At 46.6% G+C, this 19042-nt stretch overlaps 2 protein-coding genes across 4 annotated transcripts in view; one reads left to right on the plus strand and one right to left on the minus strand.

Moving 5' to 3' along the window:
- Window positions 1–3278: 3278 nt before the first annotated feature.
- Window positions 3279–16711, minus strand: DTD2 (D-aminoacyl-tRNA deacylase 2). 2 transcript variants are annotated; one of them, XM_075331240.1, is made up of 4 exons: window positions 16553–16711; window positions 12253–12363; window positions 7528–7597; window positions 3279–3825 (listed from the first exon to the last, which is right to left on the minus strand). In XM_075331240.1, the coding sequence occupies exons 2-4, from the start codon at window positions 12361–12363 to the stop codon at window positions 3500–3502; spliced, it is 507 nt and encodes a 168-aa protein (XP_075187355.1). In that variant the 5' UTR covers window positions 16553–16711; the 3' UTR covers window positions 3279–3499. The 2 variants fall into 2 exon arrangements, with proteins under 2 accessions (XP_075187355.1, XP_075187356.1); XM_075331241.1 differs by lacking the exon at window positions 16553–16711 and adding an exon at window positions 16290–16497.
- The window catches only part of NUBPL (NUBP iron-sulfur cluster assembly factor, mitochondrial), a 65045-nt gene continuing 62646 nt past the window's right edge, over window positions 16644–19042 (plus strand). The window contains exon 1 of one of the 2 annotated variants that reach the window (XM_075331238.1): window positions 16644–16793. In XM_075331238.1, coding sequence (XP_075187353.1) covers window positions 16686–16793 — 108 coding nt within the window. In that variant the 5' untranslated portion in view covers window positions 16644–16685. The remainder of the gene's footprint in view (window positions 16794–19042) is intronic. The other variant, XM_075331239.1, reaches the window with a different exon arrangement.

The raw sequence follows: 19042 nt of genomic DNA on the forward strand, positions 1-19042 counted from the left end.
TACAGGAAATTAATTTTCATAAAGGATTGTATTTTAATTTTTTCTTAAAATAAATTGTATCTCCATTTTATTTCTATTCCAGATGCCTTCACTGCAGAGATGTAGCAGATAAGAAATAATATGCATAAATCATGTGACATTTAACTGTACTACAGTTCAATAAAGGGCGAGATTAGATAAAAAAAAAAAGAAGAAAATGTCAGCCGTGGAGATTTACACCCAGCTATAAAAACTTTATGCAAAAAAATAAACTGTAAATAGAGACCAACTGTAAAAGAAGGGATGACACCACTCTGCTCTCCATAACAGATTTTACTGCGCGGCGGACGATGAATTGTATTCATATAATTTATCTGTGATTTCACCGCTAATAAACATGTTATCCCTTACAGCCAAGAGACCGCATACACAATAGTGATGCGGCTAAATGATGGATTATCTGAATCATTGGGCCAGCAGCTTTCTTTTTTGACTCTATGTCACGCAGCTTTATGAGAGAGTCGCTGCCATACTCCTCTGGCAGAGGCTTATGTCGAAGAAAACAAAAGGATCCGCAGTTCAAAATCAATCATGGGGGAAGAGACATCATCTGTCTGGAAACACTCATACACATCAGACTGTTGGCTGGGCCTGCCGACATTGTGGGTTCAGCTGACGATAGTCTAATCTTTATGTATGGGAGGGCCTTAAAGAGAACCTGTCAGTTGCAATATGCACTCAGAACCACGAGCAGTTCTGGGTGTATATTGCTAATCCCTGCCTAACTGTCCCTGTATACACTAGCATAGATAAAGAGAGCTTTAGAAAAAGTATTTCTAAAGATCGTTTATGATATGCTAATGAGCGCAGGGACTAGTCACAAGGGCGTTACTTCCAGCGACTAGTCCATCCTCTAAGAATGTTAGCAAGCCAACAGGGGGATTCTAACATGCTATTCAATGCCCATTGCCCAGCGTCATCGGGGTGACGCGCATACCTGTGTCCATTGTCACTGCCTCAGACGCCAGATTTAGGCACATGATCAGAAGTCTCAGCACTTCTGGTCATGCGAACTAGACCTCTCTGAAGCCAGGACATGTACAGCTGGTTTCAAACTGTGCGTGACCGGAACTGTCGGTGGAAGCGCACTGCGCCTAAACCCAGCGTCTGATGCAGTGACAATGGTCCCAGGCACGCGCATCATCCCTGATGACTCTGGCAGTGGGCATTGAACAGCATGTTAGCATACCCCTGTGGGCATGCTTGCATGCTAAGAGAGAAGAATAAGCGCAGAAACGAATGCCCTTGCGACTAGTACCGGAGCTCATTTGTATCTCAGCAAGGATCTTTAGAAATACTTCATATAAAGATCTCTATCTATGGTAGTGTATAAATGGACAGTTATGCAGGGATTAGCAATATGTACCCAGAACTGCTCATGGTTCTGGGGGCATATTGCACCGCACAGGTTCCCTTTAAATCTAAGTTCACATTTCTGTTGAGGAGATCTGTTTTGTCTGTTCCATGCTAGGAATATACAAAAGGAATTTACATCCAAAAATGACCCATTTACAAACTGATGAATATGTTAGCAGAGGGTCCACTCTGATTATCATGGGATCAGTCTGGTTTCCACTTGTTGTCAGTTTTTTGATCGTTAGGCTATGTGCCCAAGGGACTGTAACCGCGGAATTTGCCATGGAAAACCTGCGGATTTATCTAGATTTTCCAGATAAATCTGCAGGTTTTAGCAAGCACAGACACTCCCCATGTTATCCTATGGGGAGTGTCTGTGTCCATGCTGTGGTATGTGCGGCTGCGGAATATGCTGCGGATCTCCCACAGCCACACATAACTGCATGTCCATTATTCCTGCGGAAATATCTGCGGAAATCCCGGCCCTGCACTATTTTCTAAAGAAAAAAACAAACAATGTGGCTTCATTAAGCATCAGATAGCCAACAGGTAAATTTCGGGTATGAATTCCATTAGTGTCTTTCTAAACAAAACCGATGTAACTCTCAAACAGATGTGTGATCAGAGCCTAACAAAATCACAATTTAAATTTCCGCATTGCTTTCGGTAGATCCGCCTGAATCCCGTCGGGCCATAGAAAGGTAACGACATAAATTGAGTTTAAATGAACTCTCTTTTGTGTTTTTTTTCTTCAAGCGCCCATTTGTTAAGATAAGTACAGAAATGTAGTCTGCCTCAATGGAGTGGATCTACAATACCAGACACAACTCATGGTCGTGTGTGGAAATGCTTCTAGAAAAAAAAAAAATGCTATTTTTTTTTTAATCATGAAAAGCCCCTTTAAGCAGTGATGATCTGTCCACAGGATGAGGCCAAAAATTTTTAAAAATTAGGATATTACCCATGGGGATCTGAGAAACCAGGAAATAATGCTTCCCCTATATACTATACTAACTGTAGTACCCGACATTGCCCGGGATAGTAACTGTTTCTCTATCTCTCTCCCAGTCTCTGTCTGTCTCTCTGTCTCGCTCTCTCTGTCTTTGTGTGTCTTTTTGTCTCTGTCTCTTTCCCTGTCTCTCTTTCCCTGTCTCTCTTTCCCTGTCTCTCTGTCTTTGTCTCTTTCCGTGTCTGTCTCTTTCCCTGTCTGCCTGCCTCTGTCTCTTTCACTGTATGTCTTTCCCTGTCTGTCTGCTTTTTTTCCCTCTCTGTTTGTCTCTGTCTTTTTCCCTGTCTGCCTGTTTTTCTCTTTCCCTGTCTACTTCTGTCTGTCTGTCTCATTCCCTGTGTGTCTTTCTGTCTGTCTCTTTCTCTGTCTGGCTTTTTTTCCCCTATCTGTCTCTGTCTGTTTATCTCTGTCTCTTTCCCTGTCTGCCTCTTTCTCTGTCCGTCTGTGCCAGTCTGTCTCTCTCTGTCTGTCTCTTAGTCTGTCTCTGTTCATCTCTCCACCGACATATTACCTCACATATAAGCTTCTTATACTAACAATTTCCATTGTTCCTATAGCAACCAATTACAGCTGCTATTAATAACCTGTATCTCCCAGCTCCATTGACTTTAATGCAGGCAGGTTTTTTGGAGAGTAACTGTAAAACACGGGGTTAAATTTTCCCATCAAAACAGTCTATGACGTTCCCTGATTCAAATGGGGTGTCTGTGCAAAATTTTGTGATTGTAAATGCGACGGTGTGGATTCTTTTGGCGGACATACATATATACATACATACATACACATACACTCAGCTTTATATATTAGATATACCAGTGTGCCTGACGACGCAGCACGTTCTCATACACTTGAGAGACTGAGCCACAACGCTAGGTTCGTTGCCACTGATCCTTCATTCTATCATTGGTAGACGTCCCACAGCCAGAATCCTGAAATCTCTTTACACAGTAATATAAAGGATCACTATAAACCATAGAACACTTTAGGTATGTTAGATCCCTGGAAATTTTTTACATATTTGCTTCTTGACCATCATTCTCCTTGTTACAACAGTGTACTAAACCAAAAAAGGCTACAAAAGTTCCTACATTGCGTTCAGAATTCCAACAGGTGAGTATAAGGTCCATTAGTGTCGAGCTTCAACACCTGCCGGTTTCCATATGTTCCATGCCTTAGCACGGCCCCGGACTCGGACCACTGAGCATGAGCCTCTAGGTCCTTCTGGCACTGGGCTATGAAGAGTGCATATAGGTCCATGCCCTGCTCCTTGCCTGCATTTGAATGGTACTGCATGCAGCGACCCCTTGGCTTTCCTCCCAGCGTAGCCTGAGGAACAATAAGTATATCTCCCGGCAGTTCTGTGATGGACACGTGTTTTCCACAATCTGATTCACTTAATTTCACATTCAGTAGAGAGCTCACTGCAAAACAGAAATAAATGGACTTGGATGAACAACTTTTAATTTGCACATGCATCACATAAATGTATGATTGGGCACAGATTGTATAGTATGATTTTCAGAAGGAACATGGTGATGATGTGTGTACCAGTATGGCAGCCGAGTGCAAATGTATCCAGTTTTATGTAACTAATGCGAATACATACAAGTACAGTGGAACCTTGGATTAAGAGTAATTGGTTTAAGAGCGTTTTGCAAAACAATCAAAGCGTTTTACAAATTTGTAACTTGGTTTAAGAGCAATGCTTTGCAATAAGAGCAAATACTCACCGAGCACACTACCGGTTCTGTTCTTTCACCACGCTCTGATCCGCTCTGGAGGTAACTTTCTGTACATATGTACTGTATACCACTATGCAGTACAGTATACAGTGTGTCCACCCATATCCTGTCCACCGCCATTAACTTGAGAACGGCAGCAGCTATAGGCATAGAAGTGTTGTCTAGGTATAGTAAAGTAGCCACGCGCTACGCAATGAAACCACCTATAGCGCCACCTAGTGGAAAATAACGGAGTTAGCATTTTTATCTCAAAAACGAAACGAGAGAGAAAAAAAGTGAATTATAAATTGTAGGGCATCATCAATTCAATAGGAATCGACACCTTGCATACAGAAATGCTATGATATGAAATCCATGACCCCCAAAAACATTGAATGCTAGTCACGCATATGGCGCTCATTTAACTTTGATGCTCAAAGTGGCCCCCGTCAGCTGCAATGCACATCTGGACTCTGCACAGCATACTGTATCTTGCTGCACGTTGTGCAATATGGTAGGTGACATGTTTGCACAATAATCTGTGACACGTCGTTGTAGGTCCTGCAATGTTGGTGGAGGGGTCGCATACACCTGCTGTTTGATGTGACCTCACAGAAAGAAGTCCAATGGGGTCAGGTCAGGTGAGCGTGGAGGCCACTCCACACAGCCACCATATCCAATGACTTGTAGGAAGGTCTCCATGAGGTATCGCTTCACGTCCGCAGCCTTGTGAGTTTTACACGTTCTAATCATAGCATTTCTGTATGCAAGGTGTGGATTCGTATTGAATTGATGATGCCCTACAACTTTGTAGTTCAGTTTTTTTCTCTATCTCGTTCCGTTTTCGAGATAAAAATGCTAACTTTGTTGTTTTCCACCAGGTGGCGCTATAGGTGGTTTCAATGCGTAGCGCATGGCTACTTTACTATACCTAGACACCACTTCTATGCCTATAGCTGCCGCCGTTCTCAAGTTAATGGCGGAGGATAGGATATGGGTGGACACACTGAATATACTATATAGCATATCTATCAATTTGCATTTGTGGATATAGTACTGTACTTTCTTTCGGCTAACCAGTACAGCACATTACTTATACTGTAATGTAATTGCCTGTGCAGTATTCCTACCCCACATTTGCCTTAGTTCTGCTCTTATTTTGGGGAGAATAGATTTGGGGGGTGTTTTGTACTGTATTAGAATATGAATTGTCATAGTTATACAGCACATTGCTAGTACTGTACGTCCTGCACACCAGCAATTCTATTGTAAGCTAATGTGCAGTTTAATTTGTTTTATATGTTTTTACTATATTTTACAGTATTGTGTATTAGTGTACTGTAATAATTTTATATGAACACAGTACATTATTTTGTATTACTGTAAAAAGTTTGTATAAATTCAGTAAATATTTTTGACCCCCCCTAAACAAATTGGCTGCGTCTCAATTATTTCCTATAGGAAAATTCACTTTGATATAAGAGTGACTTGGTTTAAGAGCACAGTCCCGGAACCAATTATGCTCGTAATCCAAGGTTCCACTGTACCAGCATTGAAGGCCATGTTATAATTAGAGGGGGCCTTCGGTCACATGGTATTATAGACTAATCCTAATATCATATTGGTTGGGGTTCGACACTCAATCAGGTGTTAAATAGCTGCGGTGTCCTGCAGATATGAACAGTGTCATTCTTACAGGTATCTGCTTCGGGAAGGTATATCGGTGGTGGGGCATAGGATTTTTTAAGGTCAGGTCTTATTTGTATGTTAAGTGTAAACTTCTTTCTGAAATCCCTATTACGGTAAATCCTCGTCTAAACCATATCAGCCTGAGAGCTGTCGGGATGAGGTTTATTGTACCTCTATTCTGTTAGTAATTGCAGATTAGCAAAAAGCCTCAAATGCACCTTACTGCTGAAATGAAAGTGCTCTTAGGTAGGATGTATGGGGTACAATTATTGCTAAATTATGTGTTACTCTGTAAAGTCTCATCTTGTCTGTAAATGTCCCCTCTGAATTGTAAAGTGCTGCGGAAAATGTTGGTACTATAAAAATAAAATTATTAATTCCCATTATTACGGATGCCAAGAAGAATAAGTGCAGTAATGAAGTGTACACCGCTTTGGCTTATTTTGTTTTATTTCATACACAGTGCCTAGATTTCATTACATACCGGGTTTTTTTCGGACTATAAGACGCACTTTTTTCCCCCCAAATGTTGGGGGAAAGTGTGGGGGGTGCATCTTATGGTCTGACTGTAAGGCTGCGGGGAATGAGGGTCATCGGCGGCATGCGCAGGCTGTAGCAGAGCCTGCCGTGACCATGTGCGCCTGCTCATTTCATATGCATCCTCTCACTCCTCATCTCTCAGCGCTGAAGCCGTCGCTCACAGGTGGGCGGGGTAATGGGCGGGGGATTCGCGCATAATTATCAGTCAGCCCGCGTGATCACCCCTAGCAACTACAGCCTGGAGTGATCATGTGCGGCTGTATTCACTGCTGCCCCCCGCACATCATCATCAGCGCAGGGGGCAGTGAATAAGTATGGTATACTCACCGGTCACTGCAGCACCGCGATGTCCTCCTGTCTGCCGGTCCGCTGATGTGCCGTACGCACAGCTATGACGTCATCCCTGCGCGCATCGCTCTCCACACACATCAGAGGGCCGGCAGACAGGAGGACGTCGCGATGCTGCAGGGGAACGGCTTCACACAGGTCAGCGGCGCACACAGACAGGAGGATGAGCGATGCTGCTGGAGCGAGGAAAGGTGAGTATAAATGTTTATTTTTTTTGTGTGCCACAGGATGCGGGCCATATACCAGGATGGGGGTATAAAGCAAGACGGGGGTATATAGCAGGATGGGGGTATATAGCACGATGGCGGTATATAGCAAGATGGGGGTATATAGCAAGATGGGGGTATATAGCAGGATGGGGATATTTATCAAGATGGGGTATATAGCAAGATGAGGGTATTTATCAGGATGGGGGGCTATACCAGGATGGGGGGTATATAGCAGGATGTGGGCATATACCTGGATGCGGGCGTATACGGTACCTGGATGTGGGACCTCTATACAAGGATGGGGATCATATACAAGGCAGGAGGATCATTACCAGGATGGGGTACCTTAGTAGAGAATTTGGGGACATTACCCCCATAAGTGTCAGCAGCAGATCCTCGCCCCATAACAGTGTCATGACCACATTTTTTGCTTAAAATTTAATTTTCCTATTTTCTTCCTCTAAAACCAGGGTGCGTCTTATGTTCCGGGGCGTCTTATAGTCCGAAAAATACAGTACATTATGGACAATTTTACTCTATATACATACTTTGAACATACATTTTGAACAGAGTATCCTTTACAGAAAAAGTTCATAATATATATATTGTAACTTACCTATTTTTGGAATTAAATCTTTTGTTGATCCTTTAAAAAAGCAGATATAGATGACCATACCCCTATTTATCTGTAAATAAATAAGCATATGTGCATTAGATATGTGTGTCAGCAGAAAAATGGCAGAATTCCTTATTTCTGGTACATAATATGGACTAAAATACCGTGTTTTTCGGTTCATAAAATGCCCCGGATTATAAGACGCACCCCAAATTTAGGAAGGAAGGAGGAAAATATGAAAAAATAATTTTTAATGTTAAAATTGGGGTCCCTCTCATAATCTTAGTGTGTCTTAATCCTAATGCTTACCAGGGGGGAGCGGCGGTGGTGGAGCGATTCTCGAAGGTAATAAGAGGCAGGGTCAGCGATGCTGGGGCTCAGAGGAGGGGGTATTACATCTCAGAAGGGTTAGTGGACGAAGGGTCAGTGATACTGTGGCCTCAATGGTGTTGCGGCGGTGGGCGCCATTGATCTGCCTGCTTGCTGCACGGGATGTAACTGCAGTGGATCGACTCTGGAGGGTCACAGGATGGGGTGCCACTGCGGCGGTGAGTGCCTGGTCTGACTGCAGACTCCATTGAATTGCCCGCGGTTGACGTGATGGATTTCAAGGAAATGGCCGCGGAGACTGTGCGTGCGCAGAAAGGTCTCTGCGGCCATTTTCTTGAAGTCCATCGTGTCAACTGCGGACAATTCAATACAGCCCACAGTCAGCTCAATGCACCCACCGTGACACTACAGTAACACCCTCAGTATCGCCGACCCTGCTATGACTACGCTCCACTACTGCCGCCCTGGTAAGTCATATCCGCATTTTAAGACCCCCCCCCCCCAATTTTTTAGGGGGGGGGGAAATGGGTCTTAAAGGCACTTAACACGCTGCGATATCGGTACCGATATCGCTAGCGAGCGTACCCGCCCCCGTCGGTTGTGCGTCACGGGCAAATCGCTGCCCGGGGCGCACAACATTGCTTACACCCGTCACATGGACTTACCTTCCCTGAGACGTCGCTGTGGCCGGCGATCCGCCTCATTTCTAAGGGGGCGGTTCGTGCGGCGTCACGGCGACATCACACGGCAGCCGTCCAATAGCAGAGGAGGGGCAGAGATGAGCGGCCGGAACATGCCGCCCACCTCCTTCCTTACTCATTGCTGGTGGACGCAGGTAAGGAGATGTTTGTCATTCCTGCGGTGTCACACATAGCGATGTGTGATGCCGCAGAAACGAGGAACAACCAGCGGCATGCCCCACCAACGATATTATGAAAAGGAGCGACGTGTCAACGATCAACGATTTTTGACGTTTTTGCGATCGTTGATCGTCACTCCTTGGTGTCACACGCTGCGATGACGCTAACGACGCCAGATGTGTGTCGCTAACGACGTGACCCCAACGATATATCGGTAGCGATGTCGCAGTGTGTAAATTACCCTTTACAATCTGGAAAATGTGGTATATTCCCCCTACACATGACACCTACAGGAGTTTTTATGGCCTCCCATTCCCTATTCATATAATCAGTAATATAGAGTTGTCCCTTCCCCTCTGCGGATATGACGGCTCCCACTCTTCTGGGAAGATTTTCTACCAGATTTTGGAGGTGTCTGTGGGAATTTTTGCCCCTTCATCCAGAAGAGCATTTGTGAGGTCAGACACTGATGTAGGATGAGAGGGCCAGGCTCATAATTTCCGATCTGCATCATCCCAAAGACATTCAGTGGGGTTGAGGTCAAGGTTGTGTGCAGCCAGTCAAGTTCTCATAAACACCATAAACACTCACCCATGTCTTTATGGACTTAGCCTCTTCTTGAAGGAAAAAAAACAAAACTCAAAAATGAAAATTGGCCATGTCAGGAAGTAGTTAATTTATAGTTCAACCCCTAACATTAAGGAGATTTCTCATACTTTTGCTTTTTTCCTCCCCTTCACTAAAAGCCATAACTGTTTTTTTGCATCTACATACCGTCTTTTTCCAAAAATAAGCCCTCCACTAGAAATAAGCCCTAGCAGGCATTTTCATCATTTTCGATCTAAAGATTAAATATAAACCCTCCCCCAAAAATAAGCCCTAGTCACGGTTCAATAATGAAGTGTCCATGCAGCTAAATAAGTTAAAGATACTGCAGGACACTTCATTATAGAAAGGAGACACCCCGCAATCATTCTCACCAGTCGCTGAGCGGAGGACCTGCAGTGGAACTCCCACCCACACACATCAGATCACACACCCACACACATCAGATCGCACACCCACACACATCAGATCACACACCCACACATCAGAGTGCACACACACACATCAAATAGCACACCCACACACATCAAATAGCACACCCACACACACATCAGATTGCGCGCACACACACACACATCAGATTGCGCGCACACACACACACATCAGATTGCGCGCACACACACATTCACCACATCTGGCGATACCAATTGCTTCTGGCCGGCAGAAGAAGATAGGACACAGTGCAGTGGGGCGCAAGAACCTGCGGTGTAACGTATGAAGGAACTGCGGTTGAACGCATTGATGTGTTCCACCACAGGTCCTCGCGCATCACTGCACTGCGTCCCATCTTCTCCTGCCGGCCGGAAGCAATCGGTATAGCCAGATGTGGTGATTGTGTGTGTGCGATATGATATGTGATTTTGTGTGTGTAAGAGTATGAGTATGTGTGTATCGGCCAGAAGCAGGAGAGCACGGCATGCGGCATACCTGCTGGGAGTGCCTGCCGGAGAACGCAGGAGGACCTGGGAGCCACGCAGAAGTCCGTGGTCTGATAAGTATAATTCTCCTGGGAAGGAGGGGAATCTGTTTTTTTTTGGGGGGGGGGGATAAACTTACCCCTAACCGTGTTTCCCTGAGAATAAGACCTACCCCGAAAATAATCCCTATCGCTTTTTTTGGGGCAAAAATAAAATATATAAGACAGTGTCTTATTTTGGGAAAACCACGTTAAATATATGAAGGTTTGTTTTTTTTAGTAGGACAAGTTACAGTTTTGATTGTCACCGTTTATTTTACCATCCAATGAACCATGGATTCCTGCTAATCACATCGAGCCAGTAGAATCCGATGAGCTCAAGTTAGAGACTTGATAGCAGCATCTAAATGGTTAACAGCAGCGGGCAGAGCTCAGCTATCTAATTTAGATGGCATCTCCAGTATGTGGAGCTGATTCAGCTCTTGAGTTCACTCCACAGACCTTATATATCCTTCATGAGGCATTTAAAGCTTAATATAAGGCTAAAAATCTTCCTTGAGAAACAAAATATACAGAATTACAGGCACCTACACCGTGTGCAGAATTATTAGGCAAGTTGTATGTTAGAGGATTTTTTTCATTATTGATCATCAATTATGTTCTTAATCATCCCAAAAGACTCAAATATCAAAGCTTAATATTTTTGGAAGTTGGAGGTTTTTTTTTTTTAGATTTGGCTATCTTACGAGGATATCTGTTTGTGCAGGTAACTATTACTGTGCAGAATTATTGGGCAACATAATAAAAACCAAATATATTCCCATCTCACTTGTTTATTTTCACCAGGTAAACCAATATAACTGCACAAAATTTAGAAATAAACATTTCTGACATGCAAAAACAAAACCCCAAAAAAATAGTGACCAATATAGCCACCTTTCTTTATGATGACACTCAGCAGCCGACCATCCATAGATTCTGTCAGTTGCTTGGTCTGTTTACGATCAACATTGCGTGCAGCAGCCACCACAGCCTCCAGACACTGTTCCGAGAGGTGTACTGTTTTCCCTCCCTGTAGATCTCACATTTTATGAGGGGCCACAGATTCTCTATGGGGTTCAGATCAGGTGAACAAGGGGACCATGTCATTATTTTTTCATCTTTTAGACCTTTACTGGCCAGCCACGCTGTGGAGTAGTTGGATACCTGTGATGGAGCATTGTCCTGCATGAAAATCACTCTCATTTCAGCAGTCCATAAAACCTTTGAAAAATCAGTCTTAAGATATTTCTTGGCCCAGTCTTGACGTTTTATCTTATATTTCTTGTTCAGAGGTGGTGGTTTTTCAGCCTTCCTTACCTTGGCCATGTCCCTGAGTATGGCACAGCTTGTGGTTTTTGATACTCCAGTAACGTTGCAGCTCTGAAATATGGCCAAACTGGTGGCAAATGGCATTGTGGCAGCTTCACGCTTGGCTTTCCTCAATTCATGGGCAGTTATTTTGCGCCTTTTTTGCCCAACACGCTTCTTGCGACCCTGTTGGCTATTTGCCATGAAACGCTTGATTGTTTGGTGATCACGCTTCAAAAGTTTTGCAATTTAAAGACTGCTGCATCCCTCTGCAAAACGTCTCACAATTTTGGACTTTTCAGAGCCCGTCAAATCTCTCTTCTGACCCAATTTGCCAAAGGAAAGGAAGCCTAATAATTAAGCCCACCTTATATAGGGTGTTGATGTCATTACACCGCACCCCTCCTCATTACAGAGATGCACATCACCTGATTTACTTAATTGGTAGTTGGCTCTCAGCCTATACAGCTTGGAGTAGGACGACATGTATAAAAAGTACCATGTGATCAAAATACTCATTTGCCTAATAATTCTGCACACAGTAATATGGAATGTCGAGTCACAAGTCTGACCCAATTTTATAGGTAGGTGGTTAGGGCAGAATCCACACCACTCAATGGTAAATTGATCCACACCATTAGGGTTGTGCGACCCACCACTTACCTCCACCCATTCAGCATCAGAATCTTCATCCTGAGGTTTAACTTGCAACTTGGCATTTAAGCACTGCTGAAGCACAACCCGGGCAGCCACCTCTCTGTCTGATGTCGCCATCTGCAACAATATGTAACACAGAAAACAGACACACTGATGTCAAAGAAGTCATTTTTTGTCAGAAGGGGTTGTATATGGTAATTTTTCTAATTTAGAGGGGGTAAATCTAACATCCTAAAAGTGTGTAACGCTCTCACTGTTAGGATTCCACTGTTTATACGCACCTGTCACTTATCACTAAAGTTACAGAAAGAAGCAGAAGAAAAAGTGGTCGGCATATGATCACAAGTATGCACTAAGCCCTAGATTAGTAATGGGGAGGGTCTATGAAACCCCCCCATTACTAATCTGTAAGTGAAAGTAAATAAACACAAACACTGAAAAAATCCTTTATTTGAAATAAGCATTCAGAGATCTGTTACATATGCTGTAAACTGTGACAAAATGACAGCAAGTGATACATCATGAGAATCGGGGTCTCTGTCCCAAAATCATGCAGCTCTCATATTCTAAGATTATAGCAAAACCTTAAAGGGAACCTGTCAACACTTTTGTGCCCTATAAGCTGCGGCCACCACCACTGGGCTCTTATATACAACATTCTAACATGCTGTATATAAGAGCCCAGGCCGCTGTGTAGAACATAAAAATCACTTTATAATACTCAACTAAATGGTCACTGCGGTGGATGTAGCTCAGATGGGCTTCTTCGTCCTCCGTCTCTTTCGGCCATCTTTGTTGCCGCCTTTGTCGTCCTTCTGAAGCCGCGGTGCATGACATGTCCAACGTCATACCGGCATTCAGGTCCTGAGCAGGCGCACTTTGATCTGTCCTGAGCAAGTCAGATCAAAGTATTGTAGTGCGCCTGCGCAGGATCGGCGAGTGTGTATGACGTAGATGCGTCATGCACACAGGCTTCAGAAGGAGGACGAAGATGGCCGAAAGAGGAGGCTCCGCTACCGGAGCACGAAGACGCCCATATGACCCAACTCTACCGCAGCGACTGGTTTAGGTGAGTATTATAAAGTGTTTTTTACGTTCTACACAGCGGCCTGGGCTCTTATATACAGCATGTTACAATGCTGTATATAAGAGCCCAGTGGTGGTGGCCGCAGGTTATAGGGCAAAAAACTGGTGACAGGTTCCCTTTAACTGAGTGCTCACTTCAGCAGTTTTTAATTGCAATCAGATGACACACAGTTAAAGTCATAGAGCTAGGGACCCCAATATAGAGATATACCTTGACGAGGTTTTGGGGCTCAGTTACATTGATCAATGCGATTGCTAAATATCTCCTTTTTCCTAATACTCATGGCAGGTATGCATTTCATTATTCACACTTTCAAGTTAGCAAGTAGCATTTTTCATTGTATTTTCCAATATTTTTCCATATGCTTGAGGCATTATACCATTATCTAAGTTTGATGTGCAGCCTTATCCTTGTATACCATCTTTATATCAAACTGGAAAAGTGCGAATTCCATCAGACAGAGATTCAATTTTTGGGGTACGTAATGTCTTCACAGGGAATAAGCATGGATGAAAGCAAGACTCAAGCCATCAAAGACTGGCCAGCTCCCAAGAATGTAAAGGAGGTTCAGCGCTTCATCGGGTTTGCCAATTTCTATCAGCGTTTCATCAGGAACTTTTCTGAGGTAGTGTCACCTATCACACAACTTACCCTTAAGAAGTCTACTTTCACCTAGATGCCTCAAGCCCAAGAAGCGTTTTCCCTTTTGAAGAAAAAATTCACCTCAGCGCCTATCTTAGTGCAACCTAACCCTGAACTTGCCTTCATAGTAGAGGTGGATGCCTCGGACTGCGCCATCGGTGCCATACTCTCACAGAGGACAGGTGAGAATAATGTTTTACATCCCTGTGCTTTCTTTTCCCAGCAGTTGTCTTCAGCGGAAAGAAACTATGACGTGGGAAATAGAGAATTGCTGGCCATTATTGCTGCCTTCAAGGAATGGAGACACCTTCTTCAGGGAGCGCCTTCTTCAGGTTCCCTTTAACTGAGTGCTCACTTCAGCAGTTTTTAATTGCAATCAGATGACACACAGTTAAAGTCATAGAGCTAGGGACCCCAATATAGAGATATACCTTGACGAGGTTTTGGGGCTCAGTTACATTGATCAATGCGATTGCTAAATATCTCCTTTTTCCTAATACTCATGGCAGGTATGCATTTCATTATTCACACTTTCAAGTTAGCAAGTAGCATTTTTCATTGTGTGCTTCAATATTTTTCGGTATGCTTATAGCATTATACTATTATTTAACTTTGATGTGCAGCCTTATCCTTATGTATTATGTATTTTTTTGGCTTGCACTCATAATATATATTGGTGCTCACTTCAGTTATCCTATTTAGCATACAGGGACATAGTCTGAACATACCACATCTCCTGTGCTGGGATAATCTTATATATGTGTCCCTGCTGTGTACTGTGTAATGGCCGTGTCTGACTGTACAGACATGGTCTGATCACACCACATCTCCTGTGCTGGGATAATCTTATATGTGTCCCTGCTGTGTACTGTGTAATGGCCGTGTCTGACTGTACAGAGACATGGTCTGATCATACCACATCTCCTGTGCTGGGATAATCTTACTGTATATATGTGCCCCTGCTATATACTGTGTAATGGCCGTGTCTGACCGTTAAGGGACATGGTCTGATCAAACCACATCTCCTGTGCTGAGATAATCTTATATGTGCCCCTGCTGTGTACTGTGTAATGGCTGTGTCTGACCGTACAGGGACATGGTCTGATCATACCACATCTCCTGTGCTGAGATAATCTTAGATATGTGTCCCTGCTGTGTACTGTGTAATGGCCGTGTCTATTTTGGGGCTCAGTTACATTGATCAATGCGATTGCTAAATATCTCCTTTTTCCTAATATTCATGGCAGGTATGCATTTCATTATTCACACTTTCAAGTTAGCAAGTGGCATTTTTCATTGTATGCTTCAATATTTTTCGGTATGCTTATGGCATTATACTATTATCTAACTTTGATGTGCAGCCTTATCCTTTGTATAGTATGTATTTTTTGGCTTGCACTCATAATATATATTAGTGCTCACTTCAGTTATCCTATTTAGTATTATGAGGTTCCCTTTAACGACAGGTTCCCTTTAACCATGTCAACCAGCATGAAGCTTTCACGTGTGCTATGAAGCAGGCCATTCAGAAGTCCATTTTTTTAATTGTATGTCAAAAAAATGAAAAGAAGAATTTTCAATCCTTAGACTTGAGTGAGTGATTTGGATTTCAGACTTATATTAAAAACATACATGACTAATGATTTTTTTTCTCATGTGAACAGCAACATAGGATATAATGGGTACGTGTTCTACCCATGAAAATCACATATAGAACATGTAGGATGAAAATGAATGAGGCCTCACTCAGGCATTCGGGACTGGTAAGAAAACATGGTCTTGTGTTTGGTCAGTGTCTGTCTGCCATTATTAACATTGGAAAAGATGAATTTGATCCTGTATTTAAACATTTAAAAATGCTGATGTATAAAAACAGATGGTACACGGCTGGAAAGTGCGAACACACGCATGACAATCAGCCACGTTTTCTGGATGAAAATCCATCAATTTGTGTCCGCTTGTCTGACCCATGGGTGAATGTAGCGGTCACCAGGTCAAAAGTGGCCACTTCTCCCTCTTGTTTTATCCCCCCTGTTCCCCTGAAGTTCTTCCCCTTATATTATCCCCCCTGAGTGGTCCGCCATAATCCCCCATACAGTTCCAGAGATATTAACCTTTCATCAAGTGCTAATTTTTCTGGTCTTTACAAGGAGGTGTGGCTCACAGGATAACAATGCAGAGTAGCCTAAGACACGCCCCCGAGGATCCTGTGAGCCACACCCCCTTGTAAAACCATATAAAGGACCACATCTCTGGTATTGCATGGCGGATTTTTAATACATAAAACCAGCGCTCTCAGGAGCAGCGGCATCACCTGGTGATAGGTCTTGTCTAATGTAAGCACCTGTGCAGATTGGAAGTTACCGGGCACCACGACCACCAAGCACTGACCCCGAAATCAAGCCTAGCTTATTACACCTGTGGGGCCATACAACTGCTGTGAACTACAACTCCCAGCATGCGTCCACAGCTGGGGAGCTGAAGTGTAGAATCACTGAGCCACCCGTAATACAGGCCATAATAAAGGCCCGGAACTATACCCAGCCATATGCAGTAACGCTGTATGGCCAGATGTACCTGTCATTGCTCCACGGCAGCCGGCAGTCACGTGACCCTCCCTCCTCCGGCCGCCCTGTGCCATACAGGAGGGAGGCGTGGAACGCACACTTCCGCTCTCCTCTCACGCTCACCCCGTTGCTAGGTGACTGTCATGGCGGCGGCCAGGGCCCTGGTTGTGTCCGGGCTGAATGCTGTGCGGATCAGGCCGTGTCTGCAGTGTGGCTGGCGGGATGCTGTGTCTGCGGTGTCCTTCAGCTCGGTGGGTGTGCGGACGTCACCATGTCCCCGGGAGGACTCCGGTGCACTCCCGCCTCTGTCGGCTTTGCCGTGTAATTATCTTCTGTGTGTAACATGTGCGCCAGTATAGACGAGGCTCCAACCCGCCATCTGCGCCAGAGCTATGCAGAAACTCACCACCTCAGCCAAGCGCGGGCCTGGTATTATCATACATGTGCCTCGGCCTCCGTGCCGTCATAAGTGTACCCCGTCCTCTGCGTGCCCTGTCCTCCGCACCCTCACACGCGCGCGCCCCGTCCTCCGCGCCCTCACACGCGCCCTGTCCTCCGCGCCCTCACACGCGCGCGCCCCGTCCTCCGCGCCCTCACACGCGCCCTGTCCTCCGCGTCCTCACACGCGCGCTCCCTGTCCTCCGCGTCCTCACACGCGCGCTCCCCGTCCTCACACGCGCGCGCCCTGTCCTCCGCGTCCTCACACGCGCGCTCCCTGTCCTCCGCGTCCTCACACGCGCGCTCCCCGTCCTCCGCGTCCTCACACGCGCCCTGTCCTCCGCGTCCTCACACGCGCCCTGTCCTCCGCGCCCTCACACGCGCGCGCCACGTCCTCCGCGCCCTCACACGCGCCCTGTCCTCCGCGCCCCTCACACGCGCCCTGTCCTCCGCGCCCTCACACGCGCCCTGTCCTCCGCGCCCTCACACGCGCCCTGTCCTCCGCGTCCTCACACGCGCGCTCCCCGTCCTCCGTGTCCTCACACGCGCGCTCCCCGTCCTCCGCGCCCTCACACGCGCCCTGTCCTCCGCACCCTCACACGCGCGCGCCCCGTCCTCCGCGCCCTCACACGCGCCCCGTCCTCCGCGCCCTCACACGCGCCCTGTCCTCCGCGCCCTCACACGCGCCCTGTCCTCCGCGTCCTCACACGCGCCCTGTCCTCCGCGTCCTCACACGCGCGCTCCCCGTCCTCCGCGTCCTCACACGCGCGCTCCGCGTCCTCACACGCGCGCTCCCCGTCCTCCGCGTCCTCACACGCGCGCTCCCCGTCCTCCGCGTCCTCACACGCGCGCTCCCCGTCCTCCGCGTCCTCACACGCGCGCTCCCCGTCCTCTGCGTCCTCACACGCGCGCTCCCCGTCCTCCGCGTCCTCACACGCGCGCTCCCCGTCCTCCGCGTCCTCACACGCGCGCTCCCCGTCCTCCGCGTCCTCACACGCGCGCTCCCCGTCCTCCGCGTCCTCACACGCGCGCTCCCCGTCCTCCGCGTCCTCACACGCGCGCTCCCCGTCCTCCGCGTCCTCACACGCGCGCTCCCCGTCCTCCGCGTCCTCACACGCGCGCCCCCCGTCCTCCGCTCCCTCACACACCCGCCCCCCGTCCTCTGCTCCCTCACACACCCGCCCCCCGTCCTCCGCGCCCTCACATGCGCCCCCCCCCCCCGTCCTCCGCGCCCTCACACGCGCCCCCCCCCGTCCTCCGCGCCCTCACACACCCACCCCCCCGTCCTCCGTGCCCTCACACACCCGTCCTCCGTGCCCTCACACACCTGTCCTCCGTGCCCTCACACGCGCCCTGTCCTCCGTGCCCTCACACGCGCCCTGTCCTCCGTGCCCTCACACGCGCCCTGTCCTCCGTGCCCTCACACGCGCCCTGTCCTCCGTGCCCTCACACGCGCCCTGTCCTCCGCGCCCTCACACGCGCCCTGTCCTCCGCGTCCTTTGTGCCCTCACACGCGCGAGCCCTGGCATGCGGCTTCACAGTATACAGAGCTCAGGGGATGGGAGACAATGGATGTAGTCCGATTCAATGTGGTTCACATTAGGGAGTGATGAACATGCGGTTTACTAAAGTCTTAACCCACTGGTTTCTTCATCAGGACAAATGATCAACAGAGCATGGATTGTTCTAATGAAGAAACCAGTGAGATTTGAAATGCGTAGACTTTAATTAACCGCATGTTCTTCACTCCCTGGGGTGAACCCCATTGAATCGCCGGCAGCGCAGACTACATCCATTGTCTCCTATTCTTTGACCCCGACCTCCCTATTGTCATACGTGTGCCCCTTTTTCTATGTTATACATGTGTCCCAGCCACCATATGTGTGGTTATATCCACATGTGGCTGATATGACATGTATAGGGGAAGCCTCCAGAAGTAAATTTACTGCCCTTCTGCCTGCACAAAAGACTTAGGGTATATGCGCACGTTGCTTTTTACCTGCTTTTTTGCTGCTTTTTCTTCTGCGCTGTTTAATGCCAAAATGAATGTGTTCTTCGATTC

Source organism: Anomaloglossus baeobatrachus, chromosome 12 (genome assembly GCF_048569485.1).
Source record: "Anomaloglossus baeobatrachus isolate aAnoBae1 chromosome 12, aAnoBae1.hap1, whole genome shotgun sequence".
Classification (NCBI taxonomy): domain Eukaryota; kingdom Metazoa; phylum Chordata; class Amphibia; order Anura; family Aromobatidae; genus Anomaloglossus; species Anomaloglossus baeobatrachus.